The sequence below is a fragment of the Zalophus californianus genome, chromosome 9 (genome assembly GCF_009762305.2).
Source record: "Zalophus californianus isolate mZalCal1 chromosome 9, mZalCal1.pri.v2, whole genome shotgun sequence".
NCBI classification, from domain to species: domain Eukaryota; kingdom Metazoa; phylum Chordata; class Mammalia; order Carnivora; family Otariidae; genus Zalophus; species Zalophus californianus.
In genome coordinates, this window is record NC_045603.1 from 65,594,345 (window position 1) to 65,608,511 (window position 14,167).

At 56.4% G+C, this 14,167-nt stretch overlaps 1 protein-coding gene across 1 annotated transcript in view; it reads left to right on the forward strand.

Moving 5' to 3' along the window:
- COL2A1 (collagen type II alpha 1 chain) overlaps nucleotides 1-14,167 on the forward strand; it is a 31,043-nt gene that overhangs the window by 4,842 nt on the left and 12,034 nt on the right. Inside the window, 24 exon segments of the mRNA XM_027593381.2 lie at nucleotides 1,117-1,133; nucleotides 1,329-1,361; nucleotides 1,487-1,519; nucleotides 1,618-1,671; nucleotides 1,838-1,939; nucleotides 2,918-2,995; nucleotides 3,623-3,667; nucleotides 3,768-3,821; nucleotides 4,237-4,290; nucleotides 5,069-5,122; nucleotides 5,532-5,585; nucleotides 5,713-5,766; nucleotides 6,078-6,122; nucleotides 6,647-6,700; nucleotides 9,775-9,819; nucleotides 10,268-10,321; nucleotides 11,693-11,791; nucleotides 12,100-12,144; nucleotides 12,237-12,335; nucleotides 12,540-12,593; nucleotides 12,961-13,068; nucleotides 13,450-13,503; nucleotides 13,585-13,683; nucleotides 13,855-13,908. Of these exon segments, the coding sequence (XP_027449182.1) occupies nucleotides 1,117-1,133; nucleotides 1,329-1,361; nucleotides 1,487-1,519; nucleotides 1,618-1,671; nucleotides 1,838-1,939; nucleotides 2,918-2,995; nucleotides 3,623-3,667; nucleotides 3,768-3,821; nucleotides 4,237-4,290; nucleotides 5,069-5,122; nucleotides 5,532-5,585; nucleotides 5,713-5,766; nucleotides 6,078-6,122; nucleotides 6,647-6,700; nucleotides 9,775-9,819; nucleotides 10,268-10,321; nucleotides 11,693-11,791; nucleotides 12,100-12,144; nucleotides 12,237-12,335; nucleotides 12,540-12,593; nucleotides 12,961-13,068; nucleotides 13,450-13,503; nucleotides 13,585-13,683; nucleotides 13,855-13,908 (1,442 nt within the window).

Genomic DNA, 14,167 nt, shown 5'->3' on the forward strand with positions numbered 1-14,167 from the left:
GGGAGCCACGATGGAGAGCACAAGCTCCGTGGGCCCGACCCCAGATGAATTCCTCTATGACCCACAGCTCGTCTTCTCTGTAGAAGGCCGCTAAATATCTGGTCTTCAGTGGGGAGGAACCTCTGCCGGCTAGTGGGGAGGTGGAGGGCAGGCTCCCTCTTTGAAATATGGACCCTCCCTGGCAGTTTCCTTTTGTGTTTACCTCTTTTGGAGTTAACTGCCAATTAAGACACGAGTTAATAAGAGAAGGAGGAGCTGGGTGCTGGGAGGTGGGGCTGGGCGAGGACCCCAAGGACCTACATTCTGGTGCAGTGTATTTACTCCCAGCCAGAACCAGTGCTGCTGGGTGGCGTGGCGTGTCCGTGACCGCTCCCCAGCACTTGGACACAGGCCCCATCTCCCTGTCGCGTGTGTGGGGGGGTGGCACAGGCCTAGGCCCCTTGGGTGGCCCTCACTGTCCCCCTTCTACTCCAATGGAGAAGAAAGTGGAAAGCGAAGCAAGGAGTTGCCTTTCCTTAACACTTCGCCAACACTGGTGACCTGCTTTTATGGTCCAGATTTCCGGGTCGTTTCTGAGGCCCGCGTGCAGGAAGTGTTGATTGCCTCCCTACTTCGCTGCTACAGAGGGGGGCGGGCTCACTGATTTGGGATGGCCCTGGCTGCAATGCCCTAACTCCCATGCCCTGCTGTGTTCATGTGCTTGCTTCGAGGACACCCAGCTTGAACGTAAGACTCCTCTGACCACCTAACTCCTCTTCCGGGAGGGCTCGGGCTGCGGGAAGGGCTTCCTACTCTGTGGAGAGAGAAGAGACTTGGACCTTCCGCCAGCTTCTGGTGCTTTCTATCTTGGAGCTAATTAGATTGCTTCGTAGGCCCTGCTCCATCCATTCTTTTGCATGCTGACTGCTTCTTCCGTAACAAAGTCTGGGTCAGCTCCCTTCCTCAAGGGACCTCAGCAACCCCAGGACCCCAGTGACCCTAACATCCCAGCAGAGGGGACAGGAAGCTGTCCCCTTCCGGGGTTGTGTCCTTGTTTGTTCTATTAAAGAGTGTTTGCATGACAAGAGCTTGTACTTCTCCATCTCAAAATTTTTCATTCTCTTTTTCCATTTGCAGGGCAACCAGGACCAAAGGTAAGGGCTTTTTCTTCTTCCTGTTTTGGGGCTTTCTTCAGAAGCAGTGTTATGTGCGCCCAGCCTGTGGTTGGTAGGCAGCAGCAGAGGGCTGTTTTAGGGGATACCTCAATGCTTGGGCTGGGGGGCAGGGTTTTTGTGCTCGGGGCTTGGTGGGCTTGTGTGGCTCCATCCTCAGATTGTGTCCTGTTTCAGGGACAGAAAGGAGAACCCGGAGACATCAAGGATGTAAGTACACATTATTCGCATACCAGTTGCCTCTCCTGCTCTAACTGGGTCAGCTCCTTGGACTCCCTCTAATACGCCATCCTGTGCGTCTCTCTCTCTCTCTCTCTCTCTCTCTCTCTCCGCAGATTGTAGGACCTAAAGGACCTCCTGGGCCTCAGGTAAGAAAGGGAGAAATCCCTTCCTCCATCTCTTCCTCAAGTAACTGATCTGCAGGCCCCCGGCCTTGCCATCATCTCAATATTTTCTTCATCTTCAGGGACCAGCAGGTGAACAAGGACCCAGAGGTGATCGTGGTGACAAAGGTGAAAAAGTGAGTTGAGAAATGCTCCCCGACCCCCCGTGGGCCGCCCCCCGGTCCTCTGAGCATCTCCCCCCTCCCCCCATGTGCGTGACCACCCCCTCAGCGACAGCCCGTGGCTGGGTGGTTCTTGCATCAGCCCTGCTTCACTTGGGTGCCCCTTTCTCTTTCTGCCAAGGGTGCCCCTGGACCTCGTGGCAGAGATGGAGAGCCTGGGACCCCTGGCAATCCTGGCCCCCCTGGTCCGCCTGGCCCCCCTGGCCCCCCTGGCCTTGGTGGAGTAAGTATCCCTCTGTCCCTTCCCTTCAGGCTACCCTTCCAGAGCTGTGGCTTCTAAATTGCTACTCACACTTACCTGGCCGGCTCCCACAGCCTGTCCACGGGCTTCTCCCCGGGCCTGTAATTTAGTGGAGTCACGTATTAGGCCTGAGACCGTGGCGTTCAGGGATGACTTTTTTCCCTCACCGGGTTTCTGCAAAGAAAGTCTTCAGTCACCTGGCTTCCAGGCGTCTGTCCTGTGCGGTTGGTTCCTGGGCGTGGGCGTGGGGCCGAGGGAGAGGATGCCTGGGCTCCTGTAGTTACCTGGAAGAAGAGTGACCACTGTCCTCGGAAGACATTTAATCCTGGTCCTTGCGAGGTCCATTCCAAGCAACTATTCATTCTCATGAAAGAGCCCCACTTAGTGAAGGTGTGTGGCAAAAGTCATTTTTGGAATTAAGCCAGTCAACGGATTGTATTATTGTCCAGTTTTTGCACGTTTGCCGTTTTGCTGCTTGCTAGGTTACAAGTTCTTAAACTTAAGTGGCTTGCAGATGCCTACGCCTTCCCTTGCTGAAATATTTTAAGGCTGTTGATTTTAGTCTTTTGCCGGGCATTAAATCCCTGGGAATTAAATTAAAAAAACAAACTTTAAAGTGATATTTTAGTTCTATTTCTCAATGTAGGTTGAACAATGTATTTACTATTTTAGAATTTAAAAAATAATTCTGTGCAATGAAATGCGGGTAACTGATATTCCTCCAAATAGCATTTTATCTTCCAGGGAAATGATTATGCCACTGGCATCTCGTAACACATTTCCAGAACGATTTTTCAGGAATCATTGGCAATTCTGTTCAATGCTAGGTTAGTCTCCAACAATTAGAGTTTATCTAAAATAGAGGGCTTTTTCCCCCCCATCCCGATTTATAGCTTACCTAGTCGAGAAGGATCAACCTCGGGCCTCTCAAGCGCCTAATGTTGTTGGGTTTATTTGCAGAACTTTGCTGCCCAGATGGCTGGAGGATTTGACGAGAAGGCTGGTGGCGCCCAGATGGGAGTGATGCAAGGGCCGATGGTAAGGAAAGACACCAGTTTTTTTGCAGCCAAAATGGCAGGAGGTGGCCCTTAGCAGAGCCAGAGAATCTGACAACCTCACGTTACAGATAATTGCTTAGAGCAGCTCTTCTCCATCAGTTATGTAACCTCCCATGGGGTTAGCCCCAAGCATTTGGTTTTTAATGGTGATGGATGCCAGTTCTAATGACGCGCTGGAGTGACCAAGAAGAATGAGGATGGAGAGACACATCTAGGCTGAAGCTGGAAGGCCAGCCGCTATTGCTCTTGGAATGAGAACTGAAGAATGCAGATAGCAGCCACTGTCCTCCAGCACCCACAGGACTTGCAGCAGGAAATCTCAGGCCTGCAGCTCCGGCTTGGCACAAGCTAAATGAAACTCAGACTTTAGTAAACATGGCTGTGGTCCAGGAGAAAGCAAGGCCAGCCTCTCTATCCAAATGGTGCCTATAAATAAATAGATTGTTGCGTGGGGAGTGGGAAATGAGAAGGAGCAGCCACTGTAGGGCCCCTGCCCACAGAGTAACTGTCTGTCCTTTGTCTGGGCCCCTGGCTGGGAGGCGGGGGCGTGCTGGCGGCTACTGGTGAAGCGTTTCCAGTGAACCCCCTCCTCTTCTGTTTGCCGCAGGGCCCCATGGGACCTCGGGGACCTCCAGGCCCTGCTGGTGCTCCCGTAAGTACTGGGTCTTTCCTCTCTGTGGCAGTGGAGACGCGTTCAAGCGTTCACGTGTCAGTTTGTGGGCTTAACCTGGTGTCCTCATGTTACTTTTTAGGGACCTCAAGGATTTCAGGGCAACCCTGGTGAACCCGGGGAACCCGGTGTCTCCGTGAGTACCTGCATGGGCCCTGCCCTCCCCCTGGTGGGGAGGGTGTCTCCGGCAATGTACCACGCAGACCCCAAGGACTGCCCAGAGCTTTCCCAGTGGAGGGCCCTGAGACGCCACTTCTTAGCTCTGCCGGGATCTCTCCCAGAGAAGCCCAGGTGGCAAGGACCACCAGAGCTCTGTCACAACAGTCCCCTTTCTGGGTCACCCTTGGCCTGTGCTGCCTGCTGCCTTCCAGTATGATCAGCCCTGCACTCTTGCTTTCTCTCAGCACAAAGTGGGCTTCCCCACCCCCACCCCCATCTTTCTTCCTTGTGCAAGAACTTAGATTCCAAAGGCTACAATCCCGAAGTTTTGTCCGCTGATTAGGTACCGTCCCCCTCCAACCATCTCTTAAACTTTCTTACTTCGTTTGTAGGGTCCCATGGGTCCTCGTGGTCCTCCTGGACCCCCTGGAAAACCTGGTGATGATGTGAGTGTCCCTGAGTAGTCGAATGGGTTGCTGCGTCCTGTGAAAGGGTGTGGGGAGGTTGTGCGTACGGGGGCAGTGATGTGGAAGCGCCCTCAGCCTGACCCAGGCTGGATGTGTCCTTAGGGGCAGGGCTGGTCAATCAGAGCCACAGACTGTGTCTACCGTCTACATTCCCACTTGCAGCTCAGCTTACGAGTGCCTGGGAACTGCTTTGGACCCATTGGGAAGGGAAATGATTAAAACATCATTAGCTCCAGGAAGGGAAATTGAGAAACGGGAGAAAGAGAGGGAAAACACAGGGGAAAGATGTTGAGAAGGGAAAACAAAAGGAAGACAGCTCAACAGCCTAACATTATCTTAATTGTAAATGAGCTAGGAAAAGCGCAGCCTGAGTCAGGATGTTGGCAAAGGATGCAAACGAAGTGAAGAGATAAGAGTTGGCTCTCGAGCTATTCTTATGAATCACATTAGACAGTGAAAGTCTCCCCTGGTAAGGTAGCCTAGCCCAGTCTGCAGAGCCTCGGAGGGGAGAGAGGAGAGCCCCCTGGGGAAGCTGCAGGCTGGTTGGGATGGAGGAGCTTGCCCATCCAATGTGCAGCTGTCCGAAAGAATACATCATGACCCAGGAAAGGCATTCAAAGATTCCGGAATCCCAAGGAGGTGGGGGAGATGAATAAGCAGGTGGGCTAAAGGCATAGGGGGAGAGACGCGATCTGGAGCGTGCCCACTCTGCTAACTTGTCTTCTGGGGAAGCTGAAACACATCTCTCTCCCTTCAGGGCGAAGCTGGAAAGCCTGGAAAGTCTGGTGAAAGAGGTCCCCCTGGCCCTCAGGTAAAGCACCCCCCCTTTCCCAGCCTCAAACCTTGTTCCGAGTCTCCCTCCTTTGCAGCTGAGGCAGTGGCCTCACACCCAGCGCGTCTAGTTCAGCTCGCTCACTTCTAGAACGGAATTCCAACAGCCCCTACATACCTCCGCCCTCATGCTGATGTGTAGGATCCTCACCCAGGCCCATGGGGCGGGGGGATGCTGGGCAGCTGTTGTTTACACCCATTTTGCATAGGATGGGGCGAGGCGTAGTAAGGGGGGCTCTGGGATCTACTGCAAGAGCTGTCTAAGTGCTGGGCTCCTGACTGCCCTGCTGGCCTGAGGGAGCTGGCTCCGGAAGGTTGTCTAGCAGAGCAGGGCAGCCTTGACTCAGCCCTCTGCTCTGCGCCTTGAACATCTCCTCTCTGCACTGCAGGGTGCTCGAGGCTTCCCAGGAACCCCAGGCCTTCCTGGTGTCAAGGGTCACAGAGTAAGTATCATGGACAAGGGTGTTGGAAGGAAGTTATTGCCCAGGGGAGAGAAAAGCACTTGGGGGCATGGATCTTCCTAATAAGGTTTCCCAGAAATGTGATGGAACGTTTTCTCTTGTCCTCTAGGGCTACCCAGGTCTAGATGGTGCTAAGGGAGAAGCTGGTGCTCCAGGTGTGAAGGTAAGGACCGAGGAGCACATGGGAATGGGGGACAGAGGGAGATGATGAGGCTCCTTTCTTTCCAGTCAAGGAGATGCTATTGAACCAGTGAGTTAGCACGTCAGGTCAGCTTTGGTTGGGAACAACCAGTCCTACATCCTGCTGGAAGAACGGCAGGCTGGGAGAGCTCAGGGAGTTGTCCCTGGCAGAACTGAAGTTTGGGGGGTCTCGGTGCTAGCTGAGTTGACCAGAGCTTTTGGCTTCTTCCTTGGGAGTTTTCTGGGGGCTGCCAACGGGGACCTGCTCACTGACCCTGTGCATCTTTTTCCCAGGGAGAGAGTGGTTCACCGGGTGAGAATGGCTCTCCAGGCCCAATGGTGAGTATGAATATCACCCCCTGGGAGGGCCTCCAGACACTCTTCAGGCAGCTCCTAAAGCCTAGCAGATGGCTCTGCTATATAAACTGCTCCCTTCAGGCAAAGTAGTTATTCAGCTTTGCAGATCTGATCTGATTATGATTAGATCGAAAAGGTAAATTTATCGAATAGATGATTTGTTCAAGTTGCCCCAGCATTTCCTTGACATAGCCCTATGTTAAGATGTGTTTCAGTTTTAAGAAAATTCCGTTTCTTCTCAACATTTTGGGGGGTTCATCTGTGGCACAAAGTGGGACGTGCCGGCGACAAGGCTCCCAGGAGCAACAGGAGCATTGGTGGTTCTACCTGGGCAGAAACACCTTTGATGTGACGTGGGGAGACCTAGACGAGCTAGGAAGGCAGGCTCAGGGGCAGCCACACCTTTGCCTCCTGGGCATGCGCGTGCTCCCCGCTCTTGTGTCTGGGGAGGACTGGCAGAGTGTCACTGAGCCAGCTCATGCTTGTGTTGTTCTGGCGTGTTCCAGGGTCCCCGCGGCCTGCCTGGTGAGCGAGGACGAACTGGCCCTGCTGGTGCTGCAGTGAGTAACGACAAGGCCAAAGCCACCATTTGGCCCATACTTTGGAGTTTACAAGACACTTTCGTATAGGGCTATCCTTGACCTTCCAAACAACCCTGGGAGGGGTAGAGCGTATTGTCATCCTGCAGGGATGGATTCTGAGTGTGCCTGTCAGGAATTCCCAGGCCCGGTCTGCACAGTTGAAGGACTGGGGTGGACTGTGGAAGGGTTGGTTGGTGGGGGCGGGGCTGTCCCTTAGCAGCTGGGATTATTCAGGTCATCCCCTCACAGCCCCCACGCATTCCCAGTCAGTCCAGTTTGAAGTTATGGACAGACTTCAACTGGCTACGGTGCCGTGCTACTTTCTGGTTGTTGAGATGATGCTCTCGGAGAGTGTTAACGGTCTTGCGTCACCTCATGGGGCCTTTATACTTGACATTGCTGCTGTGACTGGCAGTACCACGTGACGTATGTGGCCTCCGTGGCTCAGGCACTTCCTAGGGTCAATACCTCATGTGCTTCATCTCATCTAATCTTCCCTCAAATCCTGTGCAGTAGATTCTACTATTCTCCCCATTTTATTTTTTTAAGGATTTTATTTATTTGAGAGAGCAAGCATGAGCAGGGGGAGGGGGAGGGGCAGAGAGAGAGGAAGGGACAGGCTTCCCGCTGAGCAGGGAGCCCAACCCCACCAGAGGCAGAACTCGATCCCAGGACCCTGAGATCATGACCTGAGCTGAAGGCGGATGCTTAACCGACTAAGCCACCCAGGCCGCCCCTATTCTCCCCATTTTAGAGAAGAAGAAACTGAGGCCCAGAAGGGTTAAATCGCTTAAGGCCATGCTCAGCAGCCTCAGAGTCTGGTGGCCTCTTGTTGATGGGGGCAGGGAAGGGCGTGGGGATCTGCAGGGGATTTGCAGCCAGAGGAGCGTGCAGGTGTTTAGCTCTGACCCCTCAGCGGTACAGAGCCCTTGCAGGCGCTCAGTCAGGCGAGTGATGTGATGAAAGCTGTGTTTAAGAAAGGTTATGCTTTCTGTTGAGCTCATACCCCAGCCACCCAAGCGCCGAGGCCGCTCCTCACAGGCCCTTGTGAGGCTGGCCTAAAGAAATCAGCTTCACTCACTCTGCTGCTTTCCAGATAATGTATCTGTTTGGCAGAAATTTCCCTCAAAAGCAGATCAGTGACATAACAGGCAGCCTTGACCCCCATTTGTCAGCCAGGGGCTGCTGAAGGGCTTTGTCCTGGAGTCACTTTGTGTGAGGGGATTAGAGAGGGCTGGGGCTGCCAAGAAACACTGCTATTTCGGCGGATTATTTGGACCTGGCTTGTGGCTTTTTGGCCAGGCTTGAAGCCACAGTGGTTGTACCCTGTGAGGGGCAAAGATGAGCTGCATCCCTCTTCTTCCTCCTTCCTGGCCACAGCAGGCCCTGCTTCCTGCTTCTCCTTGCTGGTTCCTGTCCCCACAGTAGTCCGGCTGGCAGGCCTTGTGTAGGATTTGGCATAGAAAGTTGACAACGTCACATAGTTCCAAGAGCAGGCCTGCTGTCAAGGCTGGGCCCGGGACTGGGCTGGGTTGGCCTCTGCCCACTGTGGTCACGTGCCCCCTTGGGCCAGACGGTGCCCTCTCCCAGCCGTGCTGCAGGCAGAGCCTCGGATGCCAGCCCAGCGCAGGCCTCCTGGAGCAATGCTCAGCTCCCCTTTGCTCATGCTGGGCCCCACGCCTCTCCTCTGGCCAACCTCTGGAGGGAGGGTGCTCCAGAGTTTCCCGAAGCAGCCAGCCTGGCCCAGAAGGGACTCTGGCCAATGCTGAGGCTTTATGTGCCCTCTCACGTTTTTTTCTGTCCAGTCTCCCTCTTGTTTTCCTGTTTAATGCCCATCTGGAGAGTCTCCGTCAGGAGAAATGGACCATATAGCCAGGAGGAAGATTTGAGTCTTTTTAAAAACCTGAGCTCCTCCAAAAGCATCCTTCTTCTTCAGCACCCCAGAAAAGGTAGAGGCAGGAAGGCGGGGCTCACCTTGGGAAAGGTCGCTTTCTGGCCGGCTTTGGTCCCCTGCCAAGGACCAGGGTCCAGGCCTAGCTCCGCGCGGCCTAATGGTTCCTGGAGTTTGGGTAAAATTTCCCTAGGTCCTGAAGGGCTTTGAGAGAGAAACTGGGGAATGCTCACCACAAACCTGGGGGGAAAACCCTCAAAACTAGTCCTAGGGGCTCCTGGGTGGCTTAGTTGGCTAAGCGTCTGACTCTTGGTTTTGGCTCCGGCCATGATCTTATGGGTCATGAGATCGAGCCTTATGTCAGGCTCCTCGCTGAGCAAGGAGTCTGCTTGAAGATTCTCTCCCTCTGACCCTCCCCCCACTCTCATGTGGTCTCTCTCTCAAATAAATAAATAAATCTTTACCAAAAAGACACACAAAAAATTAGTCCCAGAGAGAAAGAACTAGCAGCCTTGTCTTACAGTGTAAAGGACTCTCAGGGGCATGAGCTCAGATGTGGTCCTCAGGCTGTGCCCAGTGCCATGTCCCCCTCACAGGGCTTCTTCCTGGCCAGAGGCAGGCATCCTGTGCATCCTGTGGGCATCTGTGTTTCCTTAGGAACAGGGAAGGGGGTGGAGCCCAGAGGCATCCTGGACTTAACCAAGGAGAGGCCTTAACCAAGCCTTAACTAAGGAGATTAACCAAGCCCCCCCGAAAGTGTTTCCCACTGTGAGCAGGTGGGAGGAATTGAGTTAGGTTTGCTGCTTGGCTCTTTCATTTTTCTTTGGCTCAATTCACTGAGTCTTTAAGTGATAACTTGGCCTTGAAGTTGGGGATATTTGGGGTCTAAATGAAAGTTTCAGAAATGATGGAATAGCGAGGAAATCACCCAAGCTTTGCCCACTGCTGCCCGGCAGCACGCTTCCTTGCAGCCGGGAGGGGTTCCCGGCTGTTCCTTCCTGTGGGGCTGTCCTGCCCTGGTGCCCAGCCAGCCTCCCCCTCCTCCCTGGGGCCCCGGGGGGGCCCAGCGCTGCCCGAGTTTTCTGTGGGGTGGACTGCCGACAGGGGGGCCCTGGCCGTGGGGGGCTTCTCACCGTGCCTGCTTCCTTCTCCCCTCTCACAGGGAGCCCGGGGCAACGACGGCCAACCAGGCCCCGCAGGCCCTCCGGTAAGTGCCTTTCATCCGTGGTGGCTTCTCCTGAGCCCCGTTCAGCCGCACAGCGGAGCGGGCAGGGTGGGCCTTCCAAGGCGGAGGAGCAGGAACAGGAGCTTTCTCCCTGTTACCCTGTTAGTGTGTTGATAACAAGCTTTGACGTGATGGGTCATTTTTCTCAGCCACGCTTTGGGCATTTTTTTGAGGAGGGACAGATAGGGAGGTCAAAGAATCATCTGCTTCTCACCATATACAGAGTTAGATGGTTTGCCTTGGGAAGCTAGGCTCAGGGACACTAGCTGTGGGGACAGTTTTCATCCAGGGACTTTGAGCCACAAGGGAGGCAGAGTCAGATTGGTACAAAGGTGGAAAGGAGTGTGAGGTGTGGGGGTGGCTCACTCTGGGGGCTGGAGAAATACTACCCAGAAACGGCGTTCACTTTCCCCCTCCTTCCTTCCTCCAGGGTCCCGTGGGTCCTGCTGGTGGTCCTGGCTTCCCTGGTGCTCCCGGGGCCAAGGTACGTGCCCTGCCCCTTTCCCCCTGTTCTTGCTGACTGCCTCCCAGACAGGCCCCCCTTCCCTTCTGAGGGGTGTCTCCCACCCCCACCCACTGCTGCTCCCCACGGAGGCAAGGAAGGGCCAGGCGTTTCACAGCCCCCAGCTGGAAGGGAAAGTGAGCCATGCAGAGCTGGGGGTACAGTTCCAGCTTGAGATTGGGGGGGAGGCAGAAAATGACGGGGAGATCTGGGAGGGAGCAGAAGACCAGGACCCGAAGGGAAGAAGGCAAAGCCCCGCAGTCTCTAGACCTGAAGGAGAGCCGGAGGACCCCGGAGGACCGGGGCAGGGAGATGGCTCCGAGCTTCCCCTGGGCCCTGCTTCAGCTGGGGGGCTCCGCGCGGCCCAGCAGTGGTAACAGAGTGCTTCCGAGGATTAATAGGGGCCAGGGGGAGGCCAGCCGGTTCAGGGAAAGGCCCCCGTGGCCCAAGCGGAGATTCCGGTGCACACGTTCCCTGGGAATTCTCTCCCGAGATGAATAAGGAGCCTCCGTGTGGTCACGGCATCAGGTTGCCTTTCCCCTCCCGGGGGTTTCCGTGGCAACCAGACAGTGTCTGAGGCCCCCGGGAGCTGGGTGAAGGAGACCCATTGTGAAGAGGGACAGCAGAAGGTGAGGGGGCCTGACCTTTAGAAATAATAACTACAAAAGTGAAGCGAGAGTGCTCTGAGGAGAAACCTGAGCAGGCTCTGCCCGGTCTCCGGCTCGGCGGCCCTCCCCAGGGCCCTCTGCGGGCCACACAGCCCAGAGCCCAGCCGCTTGTGCCTTTCAGGAATAAAGGGAAAGTACAAGCAGAGGCCATTTTGGGGGGTTGTGGGGGCTGCCAGAAGCCGAGGCGAATCGGGCCGTGGCCCCAGCTCGCTTTTGCCCTGGCTGCCTGGCTCGCTTCAAGCCTGCCTGGGCCACAGCCTGATACGAGTGGAGGGGTGCCGTGAGCTGAGCTGTCCCAGGGCCTCCATTTCCTCAGGAAAAGCACTAGGTGGACGGGGCCGGGGGGCGGGTAGGTAAAGGCTGCCCACCTCGGTTGCCCGTCCATCAGCCCACGGTGCTGCCCGCTGCGGGCAGGACCCCCCAGTAGGGCCTTCCCGAGGGGCGCTGATGGGGCCCACGGAGGCATGCATCTGCTGCAGGGGGTTACGGTGTCGAGGGGACATGGAGAGCGCAGGAGGCGGGAGGACGAGGTCATCGGGTCGGTGCATGTGGGAACATGCGGGGAACACGCCTGCACACGGTGGGTGCATGTGTGTCTCCGCTTGCTGGCGCGTGCCTGTGGCTGGCCCGTGAGAGGTCTGTGCCCCCCGTCTTCTCCTCATTCCATCCCTCCGTCTCTGCCCAGGGTGAGGCTGGCCCCACTGGTGCTCGCGGTCCCGAAGGTGCTCAAGGTCCTCGCGGTGAACCTGGTACTCCTGGGTCCCCTGGGCCGGCCGGTGCCTCTGTAAGTGCAGCTTCCCTTTGGCCTGAAGCACCTGGGGTCTGTGGCCCTGGGTGCCCTTGACTCTGTCTACCTCTGAGAGAAGTGGGGCCCCAAGCAGAACCCCACCCACCAAACCTTCATTTTGGCCCAGCACTTGCATCCTGAGCTCTAGGGACACCTCTCCCTCCAGCCCCGTCCTCCCCTTGAAACATCCAGCAGGACCATGTCTGCAATGGACAGCCCTTGGATCTGCAGTCGGGGAGGGCTGGGAGGCGGCTGGGGCTTATTCTTTGCTGCTTAGTTTATAATGACACCATCTTCTTTTTCAGGGTAACCCCGGAACCGATGGAATTCCTGGAGCCAAAGGATCTGCTGTGAGTGTGGCCCTGGGACTTGGCTCGTGCAGGTGGGTCAGTCCCTCCTTGCTCCGTCTCCTGATGCCCCTCTCTTCTACTCATGCTGACAGGGTGCTCCTGGCATTGCCGGTGCCCCCGGCTTCCCTGGGCCCCGTGGTCCACCTGGCCCTCAAGGTGCAACTGGGCCTCTGGGCCCGAAAGGTCAGACGGTAAGGCCCAGCATGAACCCCAAGTCCCACCAATACCCCTGGAGTCAAACCCTGCCATCCCTCCTTCCTGTGCTCACTGGTGTCCTTGCCGGGGGCAGGGGGGGGAGGCGGGGGAAGGAAGGGGCTGCCTTTAAGGGTGTCTGGAGGTGGGCAGGGTCCATGGAGAGACCCTAGTGTGAGAACCTGCCTCTTTCTTTTCCCAAGGGCGAGCCTGGTATTGCTGGCTTCAAAGGTGAACAAGGCCCCAAAGGAGAACCTGTGAGTATCTGCCCGCCAGCTCTTGGGCCCAGAGCCATCCCCCAGCCCACTCCCTGCTCCTCTGTAGCCCGTCCGCTGATCTGGGGCCTCTCAGGTTGTGCCTGGAGGAGGGGACGTAACAGGTTGAGAAGCTGATGCAGCTTAAGCTCGCATCTTTGGCTTGACCAATTTGAACAGTTTCAACTTTCCACCCTCTCTCTTCCCACTGGGCCACTTCTGCTCTCCCTGGGCCGATCCTTTATGGCCCCTCTTCCTCAGTCCCCAGCCCTAACACAATAGCGAAGGCCTTTCTCTCCACCTACCAGGCCAGGGACAGACCCAGCGCCAGAGAAGACTCACCCCGTTTCTCTTTTGTGCTGCTTCTCAGGGCCCTGCTGGCCCCCAAGGAGCCCCTGGTCCTGCTGGTGAAGAAGGCAAAAGAGGTGCCCGTGGAGAGCCTGGTGGTGCTGGGCCCGTCGGTCCCCCTGGAGAGAGAGTAAGTGGGCTGGGAGTTCCCACTTTCTGTGGGGTGTGTCCTGGGCGTGGAAGTCGTCTTTGCGGCTCTGTGTTCTGGCCAAGTCCTGTGGCCTTTCTGAGTATCCGATTCCTCTCTTCTCCACTCACTGCTGTGGGGACAGGGAGCCCTCCTTGTTTGTGCCCCCCACCCCCAGGATGGCATGAAACAGTTTGAGCTACTCCCCAGGACAGGCCCGAGAAGTTAATCTCTCGGAATCTTGCCGGCGGTGGCTACCGCCCCACAGGAATGGTGGTTTGTGGGTTGGTGGGATTGATCTCCTGCAGCGCGGCGAGGCCCTCCGTATGGCCGGGTCAGCGGCCGTTCTAACTCACTACCCGTCCCCCTTCCCCTTCCTTGTAGGGTGCTCCTGGCAACCGTGGTTTCCCAGGTCAGGATGGTCTGGCAGGTCCAAAGGTGAGTGGGGGAAGAGGGGCTGGGGTGCCTGCATTGCTGGTCAAATGGCCTCCTGCCGACTCCCTGCCTCCCCTTGTGTAGGGAGCCCCTGGAGAACGAGGGCCCAGCGGCCTTGCTGGTCCCAAAGGAGCCAATGGTGACCCTGGCCGTCCTGGAGAGCCTGGCCTTCCTGGAGCCCGGGTAAATAGCCGAGCTGCTTTTGCTCCTGACTTCCAGCTCTGAGCCAAGGCCTCGTGCCCTTCCCCCCCTGCTCCCTCCAGCCCTGTGCGGCCAGGATTGGGAGGACCTGGGGCCTTCCCTGACACCCGTCCTCTCTCTGTCTCTCTCTCTCTCTCTCTCTCCTGAACAAAGGGTCTCACTGGTCGCCCTGGTGATGCTGGTCCTCAAGGCAAAGTTGGTCCTTCTGTAAGTCTCCCGTCTGGGGTTGTTGGGAGGAGTTGGGAGGGGATCTCCCTGGGGAGGCAAGTAGGACGAGAGACGGGGGTTTGGGTGGGGGCAGCGTGTGCATTTTGAGGATTGGGGAGGGGGCAGATGGTGGGCATCAGGCCAGGTGTGGAGCTCTGAAAATGCCATCCTCGTGTGCATTTGTGCATTGGGGCCTTCCCCTGGAGAAGGACAAAGCCTGGCGTGCACTGTTAGGGGCTACGCCCCTCGTTTAAGCTGC